General features: G+C 42.6%; 3 protein-coding genes across 7 annotated transcripts in view; all 3 read right to left on the bottom strand.

Annotated features, from left to right (window-relative positions):
* Positions 1–1,135: 1,135 nt before the first annotated feature.
* On the bottom strand, positions 1,136–1,943 carry LOC137334213 (hydroxyacyl-thioester dehydratase type 2, mitochondrial-like). Its single transcript, XM_067998813.1, has one exon. It carries the CDS (start codon positions 1,846–1,848, stop codon positions 1,330–1,332), a length of 519 nt encoding a protein of 172 aa, XP_067854914.1. The 5' UTR covers positions 1,849–1,943; the 3' UTR covers positions 1,136–1,329.
* rpp14 (ribonuclease P/MRP 14 subunit) lies at positions 1,896–13,224 on the bottom strand. Of its 2 annotated transcripts, none has more exons than XM_067998814.1 (5): positions 13,035–13,224; positions 12,847–12,937; positions 5,313–5,389; positions 3,059–3,164; positions 1,896–1,986 (listed from the first exon to the last, which is right to left on the bottom strand). In XM_067998814.1, exons 1-5 carry the CDS (start codon positions 13,124–13,126, stop codon positions 1,930–1,932), a joined length of 423 nt encoding a protein of 140 aa, XP_067854915.1. In that variant the 5' UTR covers positions 13,127–13,224; the 3' UTR covers positions 1,896–1,929. The 2 variants fall into 2 exon arrangements, with proteins under 2 accessions (XP_067854915.1, XP_067854916.1); XM_067998815.1 differs by having other exon boundaries at positions 3,059–3,137.
* Positions 13,225–20,628: 7,404 nt separating this feature from the next.
* LOC137334211 (monoacylglycerol lipase abhd6-A-like) overlaps positions 20,629–24,744 on the bottom strand; it is a 70,547-nt gene continuing 66,431 nt past the window's right edge. For all 4 annotated transcript variants that reach the window (XM_067998809.1, XM_067998811.1, XM_067998810.1 and 1 more), the window contains one exon: positions 20,629–24,313. In XM_067998809.1, coding sequence (XP_067854910.1) covers positions 24,131–24,313 — 183 coding nt within the window. In that variant the 3' untranslated portion in view covers positions 20,629–24,130. The remainder of the gene's footprint in view (positions 24,314–24,744) is intronic.

The following is a 24,744-nucleotide window of genomic DNA, read 5'->3' as shown; positions in this document are numbered from 1 at the left end:
ATCGTAATTGTCATTATTGTGCATTGGTCTCAGTTTGCAGTTTTAAATTTCACATTTTAGACAAGGAGCACTGAAACCCAAAAATAAAAAAGCCCAGCAGCAACTTTCATAAGAGCTCTCAATAAACAAATAAATATTTAGAACAGAATTTTACTTTAAATAATTTCAACACTAACAAGCTATATTAGAAATGTAATAATGGAACCAAATAGTACAGTAGGTGAGATATTGGATTTACAACTCTGGGACCTGGGTTCAAATCCACTCCAGGCTTATGAAAATTTCCTGTAAAGGTGCTTTGTGAAATAAATTTGGAGTCTCACTCACGTTTTGTGTGCATAGAAGAGCAACAAAAAACTGCCCCTATTTTGGGTAATCTGTCTCAGAGGTCGCAAAATGGCTGGTGTGGGAAATAGAAAAATGTCACAAGTGTGGAAAGAGGGGCTCTCCTGAGGTTGGGACTGAGACACACAATTGGGCCAGGGTACAGGAAGAATCACTGGCCAGAAAAGGGGATGGAATCACCATGCAATACCTGACCTGGCATTGCCTTCTCTTACCTGAGCCAGCTCCACTCCAGAAATTCGAGCACATAATCCAGACTGAAATGTAAGGGGATTAATGAGAGAGTGCTGCACTGTTGGAGGTGCTGCCATTCACCTAAGATGTTAAACGGAGGCCCTCTAAGGTGGACACAATAGATCCCACAGCACCATTCAAGGATGAGCAGGGGAGTTCTCCCAGTGTCCTGGACAATATTTATCCCTCAACCTACATCACTTAAAACAGGTTATCTGGTCATTTATCTTTTTTTTTGTGGGTCCTTGCTGTGCATGAATTGGCTGCTGTGTTTTCCTACATTACAACAGTGACTACACTCCAAAAAGTACTTTAATTGGCTGTAAAGCATTTTTGGATGTCCTGAGGTCGTGAAAGGCGCTTTATAAATGCAAGCTCTTTCTTTGATGCTGACACTGGATGGAAAATAATGGGAAATGTTCCATTCTCTAGCACTAACATTCACCTTGATGAGCACAAAGTAAAAAAAAAATACTTTCGACAACAAAAGTAGAAACACTTCTTTAAAATAAAGTTCATTTTTTGTCCTCAAACAAAATTCTGCTCTGCCACACTGTTACAAGAAATTTTTTATAGTCATTGACATTTGTTACAATACCAAACATCCCAACCAACATTGTTTGAAAATACTGTATTCAATTTCAAATTATTTTAAGTGAGTTTTCAGTCATTTCCATAGAACACACATTTAAGAATATTCGCATCCAATGAAAACATCTTCCAGGTTACTTTCCAGTTTCAATGATATAGTCATACATTTTGATCTCTAACTTCTGGCAGCATAATCTTGACTTCCCCTTTCAGTATAACTGTATTAGTTTCTTTGACAATACATGAAACAGTAATCCAAGCAAAGGACCTCTTTACTTTAATTACATCTGCAATTGCTGAGACCCGTTCACCTGTATACAGAGGCGCTAGAAAACGGATTTCCTGTGACAGAAGAATACATCCAGGCATTTTGGTCCCTAGAACAGCAGATATTAATCCACAAACCAGTACACCATGCACAACTGGCTTTCCAAACTTGCTGGCTTTGGCATAATCTTCACTGAGATGTAGTGGGTTAGTATCACCTGTTAACTCAGAAAAGGTGAATACATCACTCTGGGTAAAAGCTTTGGTAAGTTCAGCCCTCTCTCCGACCTGAAGATGCACAGACCGAAGAAAAGTATCCTTTAGTTCCAAGATGCAGCCTGCATGCCACTGACCCATTTTTAATGGGCTTTGAAAGATACAAAGCATTATTCTTTGACCACTAAAATACATTTCTTCAAATTTTACAACCTGGTTTCTTTCAAGAACACTGAAGAGCGAGTCACTTTAAACACCTGTTAATTGTCAGAGACCTCAGTTCAACACAAATTCTCTACTGTTGCCCGATAGTGCAAGAAGAAATGGGGAGACCTATACAGTAAAGAGATAAAAATGCAATTAATTCATTAATGAAATAAACAATGATTGATTCTGAATCAGTCTGACAGCATTTGAAGATCAAAAATACAATCAAAGATTAGTTTCCTTGTTCCCATCCCTTCAAGGATTACTGCATTTTATTGGGTTTTGACACCAAATACAGGATTGAGGAGGAAAATTTAAAAACAATTTCTATGCACCTTTTGGCAGATCTGCCCCACTGTTCCCTCAAACCTGATGCACCTCCCAACCAAAATGTTCCCTCTACCTTCTCCTGCTGAAATCGTAGATATCTTGCTTGCTCTTGTTCTCAGTGAATCACGGGATCCTAATGGAAGGTAGGTTATCACAGCCTTACCTGAACTTTGAAACCAATCTATTCCGCATTGTGACAACAGACTAAGAAGGGCAATAGACGAGTTTGGGATAGCACCACTTCACAGTAACATTCCCTCACTCTTGTTATGAGAGTAACAAGAACTATTTATGGATGTTGGTCTAGTAAGAGGGACATGGAGGCAATGGGGAGTCAGAGAAAGGAGAGTAAAGGCTAACAGTATTCAGTACCACAGAAAGGGGGAACGTATAGGTAGATATGTTGAGTTAAACTTTGAGTGCAATTATCTGAGGGTCCAGGACAGAGGCAAATGAGAGAAAAGTAATGAATGAAAAGGAGGTAAGAGTCAGAAGCAACAAAAGGTGAAAAGAAATAGAAAAGAAAATCAGCACAGGAACACAGAAATTATATTTCAGCTTTCATACATTTACCAAAAATATTTCTGTAAACTTCCGATGAAGGTTTTGAAATAAAAAGAAATGAGACAATGGGGATATTTTAATTCATGATGATATGCAAGGCACTAAAAGTTGTGTTCTTCTTTTGTTTGGTCCTGAAATGATACTGTAGTCCTCAAAAAAGTTAAATACGTATTCTGTATCAAAAACTGCAAAACACAAAAGCTATTACACAACCATTAGATAACAGCTGAAGACTTTGTGTTTTGTGAATAAAGGAGTAACTTGAAACGATTAACCAATCATTTATAGCGAACACATACAATACCTGCGTCACTCTGAAAGCACACTTCTGATTTTGATAGGATCCCAGAAGGGTCAACGCACTCCATAGCTTCACAAGGCCACTGTGAACAGAGATACTCTCAACATATCTTCAGAGAGTTTAAGCAGTGACATTTATTTTACTATTGTCAGTTTGCAACAAGTTGCATTTATATAGCACCTTTAACATAGAACAACATCCCTAGGCATTTCACAAAGACGTAATCAGACATAAATGCAGAGAAAAAGGAGCTATTTGGAGAGATGACAAAAGGTTTGTTAAAGAGGTGAGTTTTAAAGAAGGCCTTAAAGGAAGAGAGGTAGCTGGAGAGGCAGAGGGGTTTGGGGAAGGAATTCCAGAGCGTGGGGCCTAGACGGCTGAAGGCACGGCCACCAATGGTGGGATGAAGGAAGGGAGGATGCACCAGAAGCAAGAGTCAGAGGAACGGAGATATGGATGGGGGATGGGTGTAGGGCCGGAGAAGGTTACAGAAAAGGGCAAGGCCATGAAGGAATTTAAACATAAGGATAAGAATTTTAAAGTTGAGGTGTTTAGGGACCAGGAGCCAATGTAGGTCAGCGAGGACATGGAAGATGGGTGCGCATGGCTTGTTGACGGATAGGATAAGGGCAGCAAAGTTTTGGATGAGCTGAACTTTACAGAGGGTAGAGAATAGGAGGTTGGCCAAGACAGCATTGGAATAGTCAAGTCTGGAGGCGATAAAGGCATGGATGAGGGTTTCAATAGCAGATGGGCTGAGGCAGGGGTAAAGGTGGCCGACATTACGGAGGTGGAAGTAGGTGGTTTTTGTGATGGGAGAGTATACTGAAGCTCAGCTCAGGATCGAATAGAACACTGAAACTGCAAACAGTCCGATTCAACCTGAGACAATGGACGGAGAAGGGGATGGAATCAGTGGCAAGGATTCGGAGTTTATGGCAGGGGCCAAAGACAATGGCTTCAGTCTTCCCCGTCTTTAACTGGAGGAAATTGCGGCTCACTGAAGACTGGATATCAGACAAACAGTCTGATAACACAGAAGCAGTGGAAAGGTAGAACTGGATGCTGTCAGTGTGGAAACTGATCCCATGTTTGCAGATGATGTCACCAAGGGGGCAGCTTGTTGATGTGGAAGAGGAAGAGGAGCAGGCCAAAGACAGATCCTTGGGGGACCCTGGAGGTAACTGTGCAGGGGCAGGAAAAGGAGCTATTGCTGGAGATGCCCTGGCCAGGATCAGAAAGGTAAGAGTGGAACCAAATGAGGACAATACCATTGAGCTGGATAACGGAGGAAAGGGTTTAGAGGTTGATGATGTGGTCGACCATGTCAAAGATTACAAAAAGGTTGAGGAAGGATAATGCACCAGTCACAGAAGATGTCATTTGTGACATTGGTTATTATTGTTTCTGTTCTGTGGCAGAAACGGAAACCTGAATGAAGAGATTGAAATATGGAGTTGCAGGAAAGATGGGCAAGGATTTGGGAGGCATTCAAGAACTTTGGAGAGGAAAGGGAGGTTGGAGGTGGAGTGGTAGTTTGTAAGGACAGAGAGGTCAAGGGTGAGTTTTTTGAGGAGGGGGGTAATCATGGTAATTTTGAAAGGAAGAGGGACAGTATCTGAGGAGAGGGAACCATTTACAATGTCAGCTAGCAAGGAAGAAAAGCTGAAGGGTCAGCTCTTTGGTTGTAATGTGGTAAAGGGAGCCAGAGGTGGGTCTCGTGAACAAGATGAGCTCAGAGAGGGCATGAGGGAAGATTGCAGAAAAACTGGAGAAAGAGGCTAGGACAAGGGGGAACCTATGGGGAGATTTGGCTTGGTGGGCAAGGGGAGGGAAGCAGCCGAGGTGGTTGAACGGATGGTCTCAATCTTAGTGACAAAGAAGTCCATAAGCACCTCACACTTGTTGGAAATGTAGGTGACAGGGACAGGAGAGAGCGGTTTAAGGAGATGGTTGGTACTGGAGAAAAGAAACTGGGAGATATCATTGCTCTCCAGGATGATCCTGGAGTAGTGTGTGGTTCCAGCAGAGGAGAGTGCAGGCAGATAGCATTTGATTTGGTGATGGATGTTAAACCAGTTTTGCGCCAGACACTTCCTATTTGTACTATCTCCCTGTAACATGCACATGGCTACTTATTCTGTATTTTACATGTCTGATAAAGCTGCTTTTTTAAAAAAAAAGGCACTACCAATGTTTCTGTATATTCAAATCACCATGTATAAAGTGCCTTTAAATGGTTGCTATGCACACCCACCTGCTTTTTACTCTCAGTATAGCCTTTAATGTTTCTTCTTCAAATCTCAGTACATCAACAGGTAAGGCAGCTCCAGTCTGCAAAATTAACAACACTTTCAGAACATTAGAGTGCCAGGTGTGAATTTCTAAGGCATATTCAAATACATTTTCAAAAGGCAAAAGGCTAAAAATGGCTACTTGCCCTCAAAGTGATTGATAAATTTTACATTAGAATTGTTTGTGGTATGTATTGACAGTGCAATAAATAACCAAATGAACTAGTGGTACAGCACAAACAGAACAAGAGGTCATACGTGCAATTCCCAATCTTAGGTATGCTATCTGGGGAGATCGCAAATGTAGACTGAGCACTTTTCCCACTGGGAAGTGGGCAAATTAAATGAGGTGATCCTTAAAGTCACCCTCATACATCTCGAATGTTACCTGCCACGTGTCAGCCCAGGCCTAGACATTATCCATGTTCTGCTGTAGGCAGGCATGGGCTGCTTCATAACTAGAGAAATTGTGAATGGAGCTGAACACTGTTGAATCATCAGCAAACAGTGCCACTCCAGACCTTATGACAGAGAGGTGGGCCTTTGATGAATCAGCTGAAGATGTTTGGAGAAAATTTAGGGAGGAGAGGCATAGTGGATGAAAAAGTCATCAGTGATTATGGAACAAAAATAGGAAAGGAGTGGTGAACAAATAACTAAATTCAGAGGATCAGAAGATGCGTGTAAGGACATACAGCTGGAGGAGATCACGGAGATAGGGAGAAATAAAGCCATGCAGAGATTTGAAGATGGGGACAAGGATCTTGAAATTAATTTGCTGGAGCTCGAGAAGCTATTGAGGCTGAGGTTGATGGAGGCGTGAGGCTTTGTGCAGGTGAGGACATGGGTCGTCGTTGGGGAACATTGAACAAATCAAGTTTTGAGATGATGAAAGCAAATAGATTAGTGGTTTGAAGTGGATGAGGAGACAGCAAGCAATGGTCACAATCACACAGAATGCCATTTATGACTTTGATCTGCACATCTGCATTGTGGGGGAAGACGGTCGTTGTTGTACATTACCAGCAGACATTGAGAAACCATTGGAAGATCAGCAGCTGGCTGTTTAGAAATCATCGCAAAACTGAATTGTTATGGGCTTACTGGCCAATTCTGCAGCAATGGGAAAGTTGGATCTAAAGAGAAGCAGCAGTTCCCTGTTGTTCCTGTACCAAAGGTTCTCCCAATGGTATTCGGGTCTGAAGGTCAGTGGCAGCTGTCCAGAATTAAGCTGGGGGAGGAAGAGATGCAAAAAGATTGGTATCAACTGGTAATGATGCTGAGCACTGCGACGTTGAGGGGTAAGGAGTTAAAGTATGGAACAGCTGAGGGATGTCAATGCCAAGGATGTCGGCTCGGAGTACTGCTAGGTGACAGGAAAGGAGACAAAAGTTGTGAATGCCACTGACACAGCTCAGAATTATCAATCCTTTTCATTTTCTGGTGAACTTCCAATTTTTGATCAGGAGTGACAGAAGCATCATGAAACTTTGTGTGTTTATTCTTTTTTTTTAGTAAGGTCAGTCATAGTCCTATCAGTATCAAACAGGTGTCAAGTGATGAGGCAGTGACCAGAATTTTTCTTCAGTTTTTCCATTCATCTATGCTGGTTAACTCAGACTGAAGTCTTCTTAAACAAATCCTACAAGCATGCAGCAAAAACTAAAAGCAAATTTGACATTCTGCTATGTTATGAGCTGCTATCAGATATTGAAGGCAACAATCATGCCCGTTACCTCTGGCACAAGTCCGAACCAGACCGTTACCTCTGGAGTCCCCCATCGATCTAATCGTGGCCCCCTCCTATTTCTCATCTACATGCTGTCCCTTGGCGACATCATCCGAAAACACACCAGATTCCACACGTACACTGACAACACCCAGCTCTACCTCACCACCTCTCTCGACTCCTCCACTGTCTCTGATTCGTCACACTGCTTGTCTGATGAGTAAAAATTTCCTCCAAATAAATATTGGGCAGACCGAAGGCATTATCTTTAGTCCCCGCTGCAAACTCCATTCCTTCGCCACCGGCTCCATCACTCTCCCTGGCCACTATCTGAGACTGAACCAGACTGTTCAACCTTAGCAGCCTCCCTGACCCAGAGATGAGCTTCTGACCACATATCTGCTCCATCACCAAGACCGCTTACTTCCACCTCCGTAACATCGCCGGTCTCCACCCTGCCTCAGCTCATCTGCTGCTGAAACCCTCATCCATGCTTTTGTTACCTCTAGACTTGACTATTCCAATGCTCTCCTGACTGGCCTGCCATCTTCTACCCTTCATAAACTGGAGCTCATCCAAAACTCTGCTGCCCGTATCCTAACTCTCACCAAGTCCAGTTCTCCCATCATCCCTGTGCTCACTGACCTACAATGGGTCCAAGTCCAGGAACACCTCGATTTTAAAATTCTCATCCTTGTTTTCAAATCCCTCCATGGCCCCGCTCCTCCCCATCTCTGTAACCTTCTCCAGCCCTACAACCCTTTGAGATTCTGCGCTCCTCCAATTCTTGCCTCTTGCGCATCCCCGATTTTAATCGCTCCACCATTGGCGGCCATGCCTTCAGTTGCCTCGGCCCGAAGCTCTGGAATTCCCTCCCTAAACCTCTCCACCTCTCTCTCTTCCTTTAAGACGTTCCTTAAAACCTACCTGTCCTAATATCTCCTTATGTGGCTCAGTGTCAAATTTAGTTTGATAATGCTCATCGTGGGACGTTTTACTACGTTAAAGGTGCTATATAAATGAAAGTTGTTGTTGTATTGTAAGAAAATGTTCGTGAATATTGAAGCCTATGGTTGTCATAATGACCATAACTGATCATGTTTTTTAAAAAAGTTTTTGTTCTTGGGATGTGGGCAATGCTAGCACGGCCGCATTTATTGCCCATCCCTAGATGCCCTGATAAGTGGTGGTCTTCCTCCATAGATATCTAAGTAAGGATGGCGTTCCCACAACATTGCTGCTTTTGTCCTTCTTGGTCGTAGAGGTTGTAGGGGAGGAAGATGCTGTTGAAGTATGACTCAGTTTAGCTATAAATAGATAAATCTATCTGATGATGATGCCAGAGGATCTGAGGGATTTATTTCAAAATAAAACAAGCAGCTGAAACCAACAAACACAGAGGAAGAGAGAAGAGGAAAGAACTCTCATTTATATAGCGCCTCTCACGACCTCCAGACATCCCAAAGCACTTCACAGCCAATGAAGTATTTTTGAAGAACATTGTTGTAATGTAGGCAAATGCGGTAACCATTTTTCACACAGCAAGTTCCCACAGACTGCAATGAGATAAATGACCACGTAATGTTTTAATGATGTTGGTTGAGGGATAAATATTGGCCAGGGAACCAGGAGAACTCCCCTGCTTTTCTTCGAATTGTGCCATTTGCCTTTTATTTTTGCTGCATGCTTGTAGGGCTTGTATAATAAGACTTCAGTCTATTTTACATCCACCTAAGAGAGCAGACAGGGCCTCAGTTTAATGTCTCACCTGAAAGACTGCACCTCCAACAGTCCAGTGCACTCTCAGTACTGCACTGAAGTTATAGCCTAGATTATATGCTCGAATCTCTGGGTTTAAACCAGTGACCTCCCAGCTCACAGGTGAGTGTGCTATTACCATGCAAAGGCTGACAGGTAAATGGAATAAATAAATGATTTAAGTATAGGAAGGTGAGTAACAGAGGTTAAGTAAGAGGTGTGGAATGATATAGTTCCTGACCTTAAGGGAAAAAGAAACTGGAGCCTTGTGGAGGAATCTGTGAGGGTGTACAAAGGAATCATCTACAGGCAATCTCTCTATTATGACATCATTGACCCATTAAGTCTCAAAAGGGAAGTGACACCTTACAAGAATTTCTCCCTCCAGGAACAGCATATTCCAGCAGTGTGTGGAGGATGTGAACCACAGGAAAATTCTTCATGCATTATATAATGGTTCTAAACAATCTTAATTTTATCAGATACATATTCAAGTCTTAAAAACAAGTTTCTACACCAAAGACTATTTCATTACATTATTTAATCTGCTTATAAACAATTGCAATTTACAGAATAAAGCAGCAGCCAGTGATTGCTTACTTTCTTAAATCTGTCACCAAATTAGTCATACAGTTGAAATTAGACCACAACTAACTTCAAGTTGTTCTGTGCAACATATCTGTACTCCAACGTACTGAAGCAGAGTGGTTTAGCATAGCTTCAGGCTCACGATTCCCCAGTCAACAAGCTCCTGATTTCAGCTGTGCTGTCAGCATGAACTGATGAATAGGGATCAGGTGCTTCCATGTAGTCAGGGATTTAAAAAAAAGAGAATTGATTTATATTTAATTGATTAGTGTTGATCTCTCAAAACACTTGTTCAACAGTTTCTGGAAGCAGACTCTCTGTCCACCCCTAGGGGCTGATATTTATGACATGGAAGGATGAACAAATTCAAGACATGGCTAAAAAATGTTCTTAAAAAAAACACTTTCAGAAGTCAATCATCCTGCCATATATCATGCATCACAACACAGTTCTTTTTTTAAAATAAATAAAATTCTGTGCTTTTCTACTCTGAAAATTATAAACAAAATACAGTGTCAATACCGAAATGAGCAAAAAGAAATCGGCCTGTAATGTGTTAACTCTGTAACTCAGGTAAATAGCACAGAAATGTCCCTTGGTGGATGAGGAATGAAAGTGCCATAGCAATCCCATATCTTTTCTACACTAGACATTAATATGCAGTTTGCCTTTAGAAAACCAGGAGTTATGCAGAAGAAGGTTTTGTGGAAAGCAACTTATATTTTACAATTGTAAACAATTTTACAACACCAAGTTATAGTCCAGCAATTTTATTTTAAATTCACAAGCTTTCGGAGGCTTCCTCCTTCGTCAGGTGAACGATGTTACAAGAGTGCTAACCCACTAACCCATTAACTCACCAAATCCAAATAATGTTCAACATCACAAATGAAATATGTTATATCCAGCAACTCTTCAATATGCATATTCTTCTAATTCCATGCATTAAAAAAAACTGACTCGTCCAGTCGACTAAATGACAAAACTATTCGTTCTCACGACACACGGATATTTACCTACCAGGTAGAAACAGGTGTCCTTCCTACAAATGCAGTATGCCATTACATCTTATATGGAAAGGGCCCACACATAAAAGGTTATATGCCCTTTCTGTTAAATCACAAGCGAATCTCGTAGTCAAGACCACCTTTTCTGAACTACTGCAACTGTGCCATCTTCCGGCAAACATGCGAGATTCATCCATGAAATAAGTACCTTTGCCCCGATGACATATGGGCCTGGAAGTTCCTCAAAACTTGCACTGAAACAATGGCGTAATGCCAATTTTCACCCAAAAGATCATGGAAATTCGGGCTTAAGTGACTTATGCTATGCCCTTGATCTTTTGCACTGAACCTCTGCCTAAATCCTCCACTGTTTATTAACTGGCCCCTCGTTCTGGTCTCCCCCTCCACTTGCAGGGAAGACCATTACTGGGGCCATAAATATAAGATGACTAGCATAGATGCATTTAAGGGGAAGCTAGATAAACACTAGGGAGAAAGGAATAGAAGGATATGCTGATAGGGTTCGATGAAGTAGGGAGGGAGGAGGCTCGTGTGGAACATAAACACCGGCATGGACCTATTGGGCTGAATAGCCTGTTTCTGTGCTGAATACTCTATGTAATAGCTCTGCCACCCCATACAAAAAAAAATGCGAAATTCCTGCATTTACGCCAGTTCTGAACAGGTTGTAACTTTTCACTTTACTTCTCCCTCTCTTAATCCAATCTTTCTTTCCTTCTCTTTATCTTTCTTTCAGCACCTGATGCAGAAAGACCCAAAGCCTCATCTTTGGTGTTTAATGGTGCTTTTCTTTAAAAAAGCGATTTGCTTTTTTTGATTCCCTTCACTGAGGCCTGCACTGTATTTTCTGTATCTGAATGCATTTTTATGGCGTCAGGGAGACATTAAAAATTAAAAAGCTTCCACTATTTAGCTACATCATTAAATAAATTTAAAACAGAAATAGACAGTTTCCTAGAAGTAAAGGGAATTAGGGGTTACGGGGAGCGGGCAGGAAATCGGACATGAATTTAAATTTGAGGTTAGGATCAGATCAGCCATGATCTTATTGAATGGCGGAGCAGGCTCGAGGGGCCGATTGGCCTACTCCTGCTCCTATTTCTTATGTTCTTATTATTGCATTTTCTTGAACATGTTGTGCCTAATGTGCATAAATAATTGTTTGATTACTTCAAAATTTAATTTTCGTACATAAAGAGGGACTTCAAAAAGGAATGTGGCGTAAGTTCCACATGTGTCTCGGCCTGATTATTTATGCTAATTTCCACTTGCTTTACAGGTTCCGGCATATGCTAACGATGGCCCACAATTTGCTGGAGCGGAGCATCTCATGGCATGTCCCATTAGTTAGAGGGCAACGGGACATCTGCGGCCTTGGTGAACGACGGGACCAACAGTCTATGTCCTTAACTAATGAGATTTAAGGATTGAGAAAGAAAGAGAGGAATGACAGAGAAGGAAATTGAGTGAATTAGAGTCCAATCAGGTACAGAAAGAGAAATAAAGAGAGGGAAAGTAAGATTGGATTGAGAGAGAAATAGAGAGACAGAAAGGAAAAGAAAGAAAATCTTTTAAAACTCCAAGAACAATTTACTACCTGCAGGAACGAGACTTGAGTTTCAACTGTTCCCTTCCTGGGCTGGAGAGGTTGAGTGGCATGGCAGGAACATAAATCTAGTCATTAAATGGGTCCTTACGCTGTTACGTACCAGCCCTAACTTTCTGCAGCGAGATTAATTCGTAATTAATGCACAAATGCAGCAATTTCATGAAACTCATGGAAAGATGGACGGTGAGCTCCCGTTTTTGCAAGGCTAACGGCAGAGCAGTGTAAATCACCCAGCAATTTCTGCCAATTCGCAGCTCACAGGGTATTTCTTCCTCACCACAAATTGCTGGATGATTTACACACTAATAATGGCAAGCGCGTTAAACTTGCCCTTATTTTCGCAGCAAATTCTGGCCCAATATTCTCATGAAATTTTGGTATAAGCTGCCAACAGGCAGATCGGTGTAAATTTGGGCGGAAATTGCTGGTTATGCCATTTCAGGAATTCTGGGTCAATTTGTTGAAAATATATTTACCTCCTTTACCAGCAACGAGGAATTCATAACGGATCCATGTACTGTATGACATTTTGTAATGCCTTTGTTGTGATGGGTTTGGTAAAAAAACTTTAGTTTTCAGTTAATTAATTTTTGTTGCACTGCAAAGCCGAGAATGTTTTTAAATGGGAGTTTTAATGGTGCAATATATCCCTTTGCCGCTTAACGAACAGTTTTGAAGGTTTATACCTGAATTGGCAGATAATCAGAACATTCCTCCAGGAAATATGGACATTTTTAATAGAAGTGGTATCACTTGGGTATAATCCCGAGTTACTGTACTCGTACCTCTCCGTGCAAATCCTTCAGGGCCGAAACGATCAACTGTTTGAAGTGGGCAGCGTTGAGCCTGAGCCCAGGCCTTGTTTCCTCAAATTCCCTGTTTTAGAACAGAAAAGAAAATGAGTCGTGACTCGAGTAAGAGGAACTCAAAGGGCCGCGCCGTGCTGGGGAAACGGGACAGGCTTTTCACTCACAGGCCGACCTTCAGGTACTGGTAGTCGCAGACATTCTTGTAAACTCGCCTTTCGTAGGCAGCCAGGTCCTGCTCCTCTCCCGGACGGATCATGCTAATGACCGCATACAAAACTAACTGTACCGGCTGGCGCTCTCCACTGCACCTACAGGCCGTGAATCCCAACACAAACCTACAGCAAGCTGCGCCAGCCTTACCCGCACGCGGGGAGACCACCACTTCCGGCTCCGTAACCAGGCAACAGCCGCTCCAGCTCCGAGCAGCCGCCTGAATGTCTCCGTGAAGGCCGTGCGCCGCCCGCCTGTGCCCGGAGTCAGCCGCGAGAAGAAGAAAAGCGACTTGTTGCTACCCAATTCGGGCAGCTCTGGAGAGGCTTCTCCCACTCTGCACTGTAGTGATTTGTTTTCAGTTTTGGGATGTAGCTTACATCAAAATGATTGCAGCATCTATATTTACAGTGCTCAATATAACTTACATTTATTTGTTTTGAGTCTTCACACATAACTTTTTGGCTTTTTCAAATCAAACTGCTTTGTAAACGTTTTAAAGATTCTCTTAGCACTGTGCAGTACTATTTTACATTGTACAAGCAAGAAAGTTTAGAGGGAGTGAACTCTCATTTGAAAGCACTTTGGTAGCAGAAAACTATAGGCGAGTTTCAATAATGATTTATTTTACATACACAAGTCTAGATCCCAGTTCTGTTTGCATTCGGAGTGACTTGAATAGAGTTCACTCTGGACACAAACTTACTTCATTCAGAGCTGTGCCATCCGTATTAGTCTCAAACTGGGGCACCTGCACTCAAAGATTATAGGCTGTGAAAGATCATTTCCCTTTGAAACATGGAGTCCAAGGTAACGCCAGAAAACTCTACTGGCACCCTGATAGCATTATCACTACTCAGACATCCTAGTGTGATATAACAAGCAGGGAATTTACACTTTGTAATTATGGGGTTAATGTAGCGCAAAGGTCACCTCACTGGAAGGTTTTCATACTGTTAGAAATCTGAAGTCATTGATTTAAATGAAAAAGTCAGTGGGCTAGAAATTGGGCCATGTAGCGCCCATTGTTTCAGCGCTACCCGGCCTCTCGAGGTGCACGAGATTCCAGCGTGGCGTGCACCAGACGCCATCTTAGTATAGTTATTAGTGCGTGCGCAAAGAGCGAACGCCAGCAGCATGTAAAGTAGGTAGAAAATGTGTACAATCCATGCATAACGCTGATTTAAAGTGATAGACATCATTTTGGAACTTAACATGCAGTTTTAATCACGCACAGCTGAACATGTCTTAGACGGCCCGGAGGACCCCCCCCCCCCCCCCGCCCCCAACCAGGGCTATTTAAAGGGGGACCATGCAGGTGTTGCACATTAGTTGCTGGATTATTGCTTCTGGCTACTGGTGGAATAGGAAGTGTTTTTTTGAAACTCTCTATACTTAATGAGAGTTGCTACAGTACATTTGAGAGTGGTTTGGAAAGTTACAACCGTGGTTGAATAACATTCCTGCCATTGAGCATGACTGGGAGCCTGCAGAAAGGCCAAGCACAGCAGATCAAGATGCGAGGAGAAGGAGGAGGGCACTGAGCAGGAGGCCGTATCCAATGAGGGCGTTCCGGGACCAATTCTCCTACCGCAACATGAGCGAGGAGCATTGCAGCCAATGGCTGAGGTTCACCAAGGAGGCCATGACGGAGATCCGTCAGCAGCTGCGGCCACAACTACAGCATCAGAACCGGGCAAGGACAGCGTTGCCTGTGGCTGTGAAGGTAACCGTGACGCTGAACTTCTACGGCTCAGGATCATTTCAGGCCTCTGCTGGCGACGTGCAACATCTCGCAGTATGTAGTGCACTGCTGCATAAAGGAGATCACAGACGCACTGTATGAGATGAGGAAACGTTCATCACGTGCCCTCAAGCAGAATGAGCGAGCACGGGGGTTCGTTCACATTGCTGGCTTCCCCATGGCGCAGGATGCCATTAACTGCACGCACATTGCCCTGCGTGCCCCACATATCAACTCGGCCATCTTCATGAACCGAAAGGGCTTCCACTCCCTCAGCGTGCAGCTGGTGTGTGACCACACGCATTGAATCTTGGAGGTCAATGCCCGCTACCCTAGAAGCAGTCACGATGCCTTTGTTATGTGGCAGTCCAACGTGCCAGCTATCTTTACCTGGCTTGGCAGGTCAAAGGCTGGCTACTGGGTGACAAGGGCTATCCCCTCACACGGTGGCTCATGATTCCGGTCAGGAACCATTCACATGTGCGGAGCAGGCCTACAATGAGAGACATGCTGCCACATGCAACGTCATGGAGCACACCATAGGCCTCCTGAAAGAACGCTTCCGCTGCCTGAACCGTTCCGGAGGAGCCTTCTAGTTCTCCGCTGAGCGGGTGGGAAGATTCGTGGTGGTATGCTGCATGCTGCACAACCTCGCCACCATGAGGGATCAGCCCTTGCCACCGATGATCGGAGAAGACCCTGAGCCAGAGGTGAAGGAAGAGGCTGAGGAGGAAGAGGATGAGGCTGAAGAGCTGGAGGAGGAAGAAGAGGAGATGCAAGGGTGCAACAGGGAACACGCGAATGTCTGCAAGGGCTCTGCATGCTCGTCTGATCCCTGCCTGCTTTCAATAATGTGAACTAGATCCCCCCAACGCACCAACAGTCCTACACTCCCCATCTGTCCGCTCCCACATAACCATCAAATTGCCCTCCATCTGATTACACATTGCTTTCCCCCTCAGCTCATCGCACAAATAAAAACCACCACCAAATGCAAATTCAAAGTCACATTTATCAATTAACAAATTAAGTTATGCAAACAGAACAGGACTATTCACCCTTGTGCATTCCCTTAGTGCCTGTTGTTTGTGTGCCTTTACCTATCCTGGTGCTCCTACAAGGTGCATCCCCAGTGGCTGGAGCATGGGTGATGGAAGACAGCTCGTCTTCAATTGAGGAGTGTGCAGATGGCCTTGGAGGACGACCTCGAGCAGCTCTGGGCAGCTTCAGACTGCACCATCTCAGCATAGGCTGCCGCGGTCTGGCCTGGCTGACTGATGGGCAACAACAAGGGCACTGGCGGAGTGACAGGGGTGAGAGCAGGAATGCTGTCATCCTGAGTGAGGACAGCAGGTCCGACTGCCATGGCGCCACTGCCTCTGTCCCAGGGCAGCGCCTCAGCAATCCTAGTGATCAGCTGGAGAACAGATTGCTGGAGTGTTGTGATGCTCTGGGAGCCCCGTTCAACAGTGGTCCTCAGAGCCACGATAGCAGCAGTCTGAGCTTCAACCGTGGCTTGCAGACCTTTGATCGCATCAGTTTATGCTGCAATGGCAGCTGTTTGTGCTGCAATGGAAGCTGCGACATCGGCCATCAGGCACTGCGTCATGGTGGATTCCATATGTGTGCTGATGGAGGTGACCACCTGTTCCATGTGGGTAAGGATGGGCTGCAAGCTCTGTGCAAAGCCCTGTGCCAAGTTTGAAGTGGATTCCTCCATGCCCCTTGTGATTGTGCGCAGGCTTTCAAGTGCCCCAAGCATTTGGTGGTTTACGCCCATCAGCCATCTTCTGTAGCCTAGCCCATCGAAGTCCTCATCTGACTCCTCTGCAGCAGAACTAGTGAGCAACCTCGTCTTCTAGCGAGCTGGCACCTGTGGTATCCGCTCCCCCGCCCTGGCTCCTGCGCACTTGTGCTCGGCGTCTCGCCACATGCAGATCCCTCCTCTAACCTAACCTCTAAAGGATGCACAGTGTCAGTCTCTGAGCTGGTGGATGCAAGTGTCAGATTGAGTGACGGTGCGGCTTCAGTGTCCACTTCCTCCTCCTCCTCCTCGGACGGTGCAGCCACGTGTTCTTGGGTATCTGCAATGACAAAGGGAAACAGGTGAGTTGTGGAGCGGGGAGAGGAGCAAGTAAGACGTGCGTGACAACAGCATCTGCAGCATGCGAGTCAGAAAAGATTATGGGAGGAGGGAGCGGTGGGAAACGAGAAGAAGCATTAGATACGCAGAGACCCCCTTCTTCGGGACCTCCAGCGCGGCATGTGGTCACGGGTGCAGCGACGGTCCGCCCAATGATCGGAAGCACAGTCTCCTTCAAGGGGACGAGGACGTGTAGGCGTGCCTGCCCTCTCTTAGGTCTCTCCTGCTGCCAGCTGTTATGCGCCACCTTCTCCTGCAAGTCAGAGGGCAGTGTGTCAGTGTGTATCCTGCAAGGTGTTTGGGTGATGTGCCTGTCATGGTTGAATAGCTGCCAGTGTGTGTGACCTGTGAGTGATAGTAGTGTGGCCTGCAAGTGTGGTACTATTTGCGGGTGAGATGCAGCATGCTGAGTGCAGCATTGCGTATGGATGGGCAGTGTTTGTTGGTGGGTGGGTGATGGGGGGTGTCGTGCATGGAGCAGTGGTGCAGTTGGTGGGATGTGCCACTTGACATTTGCATTCACTCACCTTGACCACTCGTGTGAAATGATTAAACTTCTTTCGGCACCGCGCCCACGTGTGTGATACCATGCTCCTGGCATTCACTTCCTGGGCCAGAGTCTCCCAATGCCTGCGGAGTTGGAGTCTAGAGGGTCTCCTGCCACCTTGCGGGTACATGTTGGCCCTCCTTTTGTCCACTCCTATCCTTAAAAAGGAAGAGATTAGCGAAAGTAAACATGGGTCCCTTAGAGGCCGAGACAGGAGAAATTATAATGGGGAATAAGGAAACAAACAGATCCCCTGGACCCGATGGCCTCTATCTTAGGGTTTTAAAAGAGGTGGCGACAGAGATAGTGGATGTATTGGTTTTGATCTTCCAGAATTCCCTAGATTCTAGAACGGTCCCCATGGATTGGAAGGTAGCAAATGTAACCCCACTATTCAAGAAAGGAGGGAGAGAGAAAAGAGGGAACTATAGGCCAGGTAGTCTGACATCAGTAGAAGGAAAGATGCTAACATCTTTTATTAAGACGTGGAGATGCCGGTGATGGACTGGGGTGGACAAATGTGAGAAATCTTACAACACCAGGTTATAGTCCAACAGTTTTATTCCTTCACTCACCTGACGAAGGAGGTAAGCTCCGAAAGCTTGTGATTTTCAAATAAAACTGTTGGACTATAACCTGGTGTTGTAAGATTCCTTACATCTTTTATTAAGGACATAGTAACAGGGCACTTAGAAAATCATAATATGATTAGGCAGAGTCAACACGGTTTTATGAAAGGGAAATCATGTTTGCCAAATTTATTGGAGTTTTTTGAGGGTGTAACTGGCAGGGTAGATAAGGGGGAACCAGTGGATGCAGTATATTTGGATTTTCAAAAGGCATTCGATAAGGTACCACATAAGAGGTTGTTACACAAGATTAGGGCTCATGGGATTGTGGGTAATATATTAGCATGGATTGAGGATTGGTTAATGGACAGAAATCAGAGAGTAGGAATAAATGAGTCATTTTCGGGTTGGCAGGTTGCAACTGGTGGGGTGCCACAGGGATCAGTGCTTGGTCCTCAGCTATTTACAATCTATATTAATGACTTAGATGAAGGGACCGAGGGTAATGTATCCAAGTTTGCTGACAATACAAAGATAGGTGGGAAAGTAAGCTGTGAGGAGGACACAAAGATTCTGCAAAGGGATTTCGACAGGTTAAGTGAGTGGGCAAAAAGGTGGCAGCTGGAGTATAATGTGGGGAAATGTGAGGTTATTCACTTTGATAGGAAAAAATAGAAAAATGGAATATTTTTTAAAATGGTGAGAAACTATTAGAGGTTGGTGTTCAGAGGGATTTGGGTGTCCTTGTACGTGAAACACAGAAAGTTAATATGCAGGTGCAGCAAGCAATTAGGAAGGCAAATGGTATATTAGCCTTTATTGCAAGGGGGTTGGAGTACAAGAGTAAGGAAGTCTTGCTGCAATTGTATAGGGCTTTGGTGAGACCACACGTGGAGTACTGCGTGCAGTTTTGGTCTCCTTACCCAAGGAAGGATACATTTGCAGTAGAGACGGTGCAACAAAGGTTCACCAGATTGAATCCTGGGATGAGAGAGTTGTCCTCTGAGGAAAGATTGAGTAGAATGGGCCCAAACTCTCTCGAGTTTAGAAGAATGAGAGATGATCTCTTTGAAACATATAAGATTCTAGAGGGCTTGACAGATGTTGAGAGGATGTTTCCCCTGGCTGGAGAGTCTAGAACTCAGGGACATAGTCTCCGGATAAGGGGTCGAACATTTAGGACTGAGATTATCTACCCTGCTAGTTACACACTCAAAAGGGAACTGGATAAGTACTTGAAAGGAAAAAATTTGCAGGGCTACAGGGATAGGGTGGGGTCGTGGGACTAGCTGGATTGCTCTTGCATAGAGCCGGCGCGGACTCGATGGGCCAAATGGCCTCCTTCCGTGCTGTAACCTTTCTATGATTCTATGAGTCTGAGGAGGAATTTCTTCACTCAGAGTCGTGAATATTTGGAATTCTCCACCCCAGAGGGCTGTGGGTGCTCAGTCGTTGAGTATATTCAAGACTGAGCTTAGAGTCCAAGATTTCTGGGCTCTAAGCGAATCAAGGGATATGGGGATCGGGTGGGAAATTTGCGTTGAGGTCCAAGACGAGCCATGATCTTATTGAATGGTGGAGCAGGCTCGAGGGGCCGTATAGCCTACTCCTGCTCCTATTTTTTATGTTCTTATGTTCTTAGAACAAACAAAATTAAAGCTTGCATCCTTTCAAGCATTCTAAAATCTTGGCATGTATTTCATCATTGAAATTGTAAGTAATAGTCCACAACTTAGTTTTCAGAACCCCATTATAGGACCTAATTGTGAGTCAATACTCCTACCAACACTGTACAACATGCTCCAAATCTCTGTTCAACATGTTTGTGTACATACTTGGGGCATTATCCATTAAAGTGAACCCAAATAAGGGCCAAATCTGTTGTTGCACATGTGCTGTTTTTGGTCCAATTGTGGGCTTCTAATTAGGGCCCAAACTCGATTGATTTGGGATGCAGGACATTTATGGAAATTCGAAGTCAATCCTGAAGATCAGGAATGATTGGGACCTCTGCTGGTCTACACAATAAGGGAAGCAGTTGCAGTCTTGCAACTGTTTAAGCTGGCACCCCCACCCAGTAACAGTACTTAATGATTTATGGCTATTTTCAGTCGAGCCAGTGTTCAACAGTGCTGGATGAACTGGCCATCTACCCTTCCACGAGGTAAGTCTGCATTAGATATAATTTCCATTGATGATGACTGGTAAAAAAAAAATCTATCATCTTCTCACCCAGGAATGTGCACTCCTAGCTCAGTGAACCACACCATAAAAAGGGCACCAGAGGCCTTGGACAGGATGGTAATTCCACATAAGCCATTCTTCCTTTTGGAGCAATGGGACTAAGGATACTTGAAATGGAATGAAATAGGTGTGCAAGAAAGAGTGGATCAATTACAGTAGAGACTAGAAATAATAATTTCAAAGAATCTATTCAAATCTAAAATTGGATCGGGAAAGAATGAGTCTTTATCAAGATATTACCACATGAATTCACAGAATTCCTTATGAAATTCCCAACAGTAACAACATTGGTCACAAGATATTTGTTCCATCAGTTTTTATTTTTGTCCTATAACATGCATATTTAAGATTCTTACCATACATTAATCTTTATTAGATGTAGCCAAAATGGAAGAGGTAAAAAAGAAAGTTTATTTTCATCCTAATATCAAACACCTTGTTATTAAATGCAAGATACTCCTTTTCCCCCTCTTTACAACCAACTTTTTGTACTCTATGATGGAGCATTTATTTACTCGGGTATCTAGATAATACAAATGTCAATCAGGGAAACTAAAACACTTGCTAGCAACTGCAACATGTATTGAATTATTAGAACAATAATTGGAACAATGACTCCGGTTTTTCAAAGAAACCACATTTATAAAACCTGTTCCTGAGAGAAATAACTAATTTTCCCCCCATAAAATTATTCTAGCAGGCAAGGCGATTTTCTTGACTGAATCTAATGGAGTTTTTTCAGCTGCCCCTTTGCCTTACTCACAAATCTACAATAAACAGAATAGAGACTACTCAACAGTGCCTGATAGAAAGGTTGGGTTCTTCACTAGTGGAGTAAAACCTTTATTTGGTCAATCACCATTTATTTATGCCACATCTTTTTAATATTTTCAGCCAGAAAATAGTTTTAAAATTGAAAGATATTAATCATTTTATCCTATTTTGTACTTAAGCTGAGAAAGGTAAACAATAAAAAAACTAAGAAATGAAACATGCACTCACTTTATAGGCAGTAACACTATCAAGTACACCCAGGTTAAACAGAACAAACTTCCAAAACGCAAAGCTCCCCCAATTCACCCAACCAGTTGTGTCAACTCCAGAAAATCATCCCCACAGGATACATCCTTTTCCTGGACCATTTATCCTTGTGGACTGCCTAAGTGAAACTGCCCATTGTATCACATTTGAAGGCAGTTTGCTGCTATAAAATCATATTACTGAGCACTGAACTAAGCCTACTTCAATTCATTACAGTTAGACCCTTGAATAAAAAGAGAGAGGAAGATTGAGAGAGAGAGAGGAAGGAACCTCTTGTTTTTTTTAAAAAAAAGTTATATTAAACCCCTGGCCATAAAGGAGAAATGATATTGCTTAATCCAAGTGTGCTAAACAATGTCATTATTAACATATTTACAATGCTTTAAGTAAAAGATAGTTTTTGCGGAAAAGTCCATATTATGTCAAGCTGTGGATGATTACCTTGATCTTAAAATATCCACGGACAAGGGCATTTCAATCTCAGTCATAAATAACAGTATCCACAGTAAGCTATATTTTTCTACAATGCTATCACCATTTGTGATGCTTTTACAACAAATTATTTCCCAGCATATCATGCAAAAATGAATAAAATATTCTCATTAGATCCACATCACTATCATATCTACTGCTTCATCCAGAAGTACAGGAGGGTTCGGGACTGTGAATGTTTCCATCAATAGCTGACAAGAGGCTTGCTCTAATGGAGCAGGATGGGCACTGTTACTCGAACCTCTCTTTGGAGATGCAATACTCCACAGTCATAATCTTTCAGTTTGTCCAAGAGTTATTGCAACTTGCCCAATGAGTGCAGTCAAACTTAACTGACAGTTAAGAGTATGACTAAAACACACATATTCCCCTCCCAATCCCAATGGGATTCCAGCACTTGACTGCTAGAACAACTAAACTTATTTCCACAATTTAAAAAATAATTAAGATGGATAGCTTGTCTATCATCAGAATGTTTATGCATTACAAATATTTCATTGTGTAATCATTACAATAACATTAATAGAATTCACAATTTCAACAAGATGTTATTGTGACTTTTAGCAACTGTTTTAGAGGAACTTTTATAATGGTATGTTGTTACAAACAAACAAATGCAATTCCCTATCAAAACTACAAGAAAATCTCCACTAAACAGCATTGATAGAGAGAAACTGTTCCCGTTTGCGGAAGGGTCAAGAACCAGAGGGCGTAGATTTAAGGTGATTGGCTAAAGAACCGAAGATGACATGAGGAACAATTTTTTTACACAGCGAGTGTTTGGGATCTGGAATGCACTACCCGAGGGAGTGGAGGAGGCAGATTCAATCATGGCCTTCAAAAGGGAACTGGACAAGTACTTGAAATAAAAAAATGTGCAGGGCTACGGAGCTAGGGCGGGGGAGTAGGACTAGCTAGATTGCTCGTGCATAGAGCCGGCATGGACTCGATGGGCTGAATGGCCTCCTTCCATGCTGTAACCTTTCTATGATTCTATGAATTCATAATTCATTGACAGATTAAAGAGATAACAACCAGGACATATTATTCATTTCTGAAAATTGCTATAGCCTATTTGTGCAGAGGTACAACTTTCCAATCTGCAAGGACATACTTGAGACTGTAATTGTACACATTAGGTCCACTGGCTATAGACTTTCTTAAAATATTATCCTGAAATGAAAACTATTGAGGCAGCACAAACTCTACAGTCATCACAACTGAGTGAATGACAGAAGGGGGAAAAAGTCTAGACAATGAACTAAAGCAGATCCATGTTGGCCAAAGCAGCATCTTACATATTGGTAACATAATCTACATTAAAGATTTATCTGTAAGATTAAAATTTACGAAGAAAAGGTTTCTATTCTTGAAGATATATAGAGTGAAATTTTTTTGTTTTTTAATCCACTTAAAGAAATTTCTTTGCCCAGAATCAATTTATTTTTAAAATATTAAATTGAGTCAATGTGTTTCCACTTCAAATAAATGTTCCGAAGTTAATGTAATTTCTTATTCTTTATTCCCCAGCTTCTGTTTCCTCTTAAAGCAGATGATATTGTGCAGAATTATGTGGATAATGTTTCAACAAGATGTAATTGTGATGACTTTTAGCAACTGTTTGAGGAATTTTTATAATGGTACATTGGTACAAACAGCCATACAAATGCAATTTCCTATCAAAACTACAAGAAAATCTCCACTAAACAGCAGTGATACCAACTGTCACCCTCCCTATTATCATTGTTGAAAGAGTTACTACTATCCATGTAAACTTTGAAACCACCTAGATTTAAAAGTAAGCACCAAGCAGTCAAAAAGAACCAATTAATAATAATTTTAACTTGTAAAATATAAATTAAACATTTAATAAATTATGGTAATGATTTGTGCGTTTTATGAAACTGGCCTTGAACTGAAAAATGGGAAAATATTGCATTGCTTGCATGGTTATTGCAATTAAATGGCAAAACAAAAATTGCCAACATGAAGATTTTACTTAGCGTGGGAAATCTGCTAAAGAACAGTGCTTTTCTGTGATTTATGTTACTGTTTATATACTGCATGCTTTTATTTGCTGGCAATGCTCTGAGTCTTTCAAAATCTTGTTTATGTAATTTGAATGCACCACCAAACATTGTTAACTAATTCTCTTAATAGATATAATCAGGGGCATCAGCACTCAGTCCAGTCATAGTGTTTGCTGGGGAATGATTACAGCATCACATTTTATTTGCAATCCAAAGCAATACAGCTTTCATTTATAAATGTTAGGCTAATTTTTTATTGCTTTCTGATCTTGTGTTTTGCAGAGAAGCTGAAAATTCCAGGATGATTTTAGCACTTTTGCGGGGCCGTTCCATCACCACAGAATGGCCACAGTTTTCCAAGAGATCCACTCTACAGCCAGGAATAGTATCAGCAAGGACGCCAGCTCCAGAAACATCCAGTACCTAGTCACAGGAAGGGCAAAGAACAGGAATCTTTAGATCATTACATTAAATTAAATCCCCACTCTAAATTATTAACGGAATGAGATAGATCTCTTATTTAAATATTTATAAAGAAAGGATTCAAATTCTAAATATATGCCTTTAATTTTACATTCAAATTTATGCTACTCTACTGACTCTTAATCAACTCTGCCACAGGCTCCCTATTCTACGTACACTGTTTCGGATCATAATGATAGTATGACCACTTGGCTGTAGTACCCGAGGGATGCTGGTATCTATGGAATTGTACTCCGACTGGAGTCACTTCCTTCAGGAGCGGAGGAGAGAAAAATTGGAGAATAAAAGTGCATTTATCCATTAATGATGTCATGGTTGGGTTTTGGGTAATGTTCATCATTACTTGTTTGACTGATGATATTACCAAGTGG

Source organism: Heptranchias perlo, chromosome 17 (assembly GCF_035084215.1).
Source record: "Heptranchias perlo isolate sHepPer1 chromosome 17, sHepPer1.hap1, whole genome shotgun sequence".
In the NCBI taxonomy this organism is placed as follows: domain Eukaryota; kingdom Metazoa; phylum Chordata; class Chondrichthyes; order Hexanchiformes; family Hexanchidae; genus Heptranchias; species Heptranchias perlo.
Note: the sequence above shows the minus strand (reverse complement) of the source record. Positions and strands in the feature narration are given on the sequence as shown.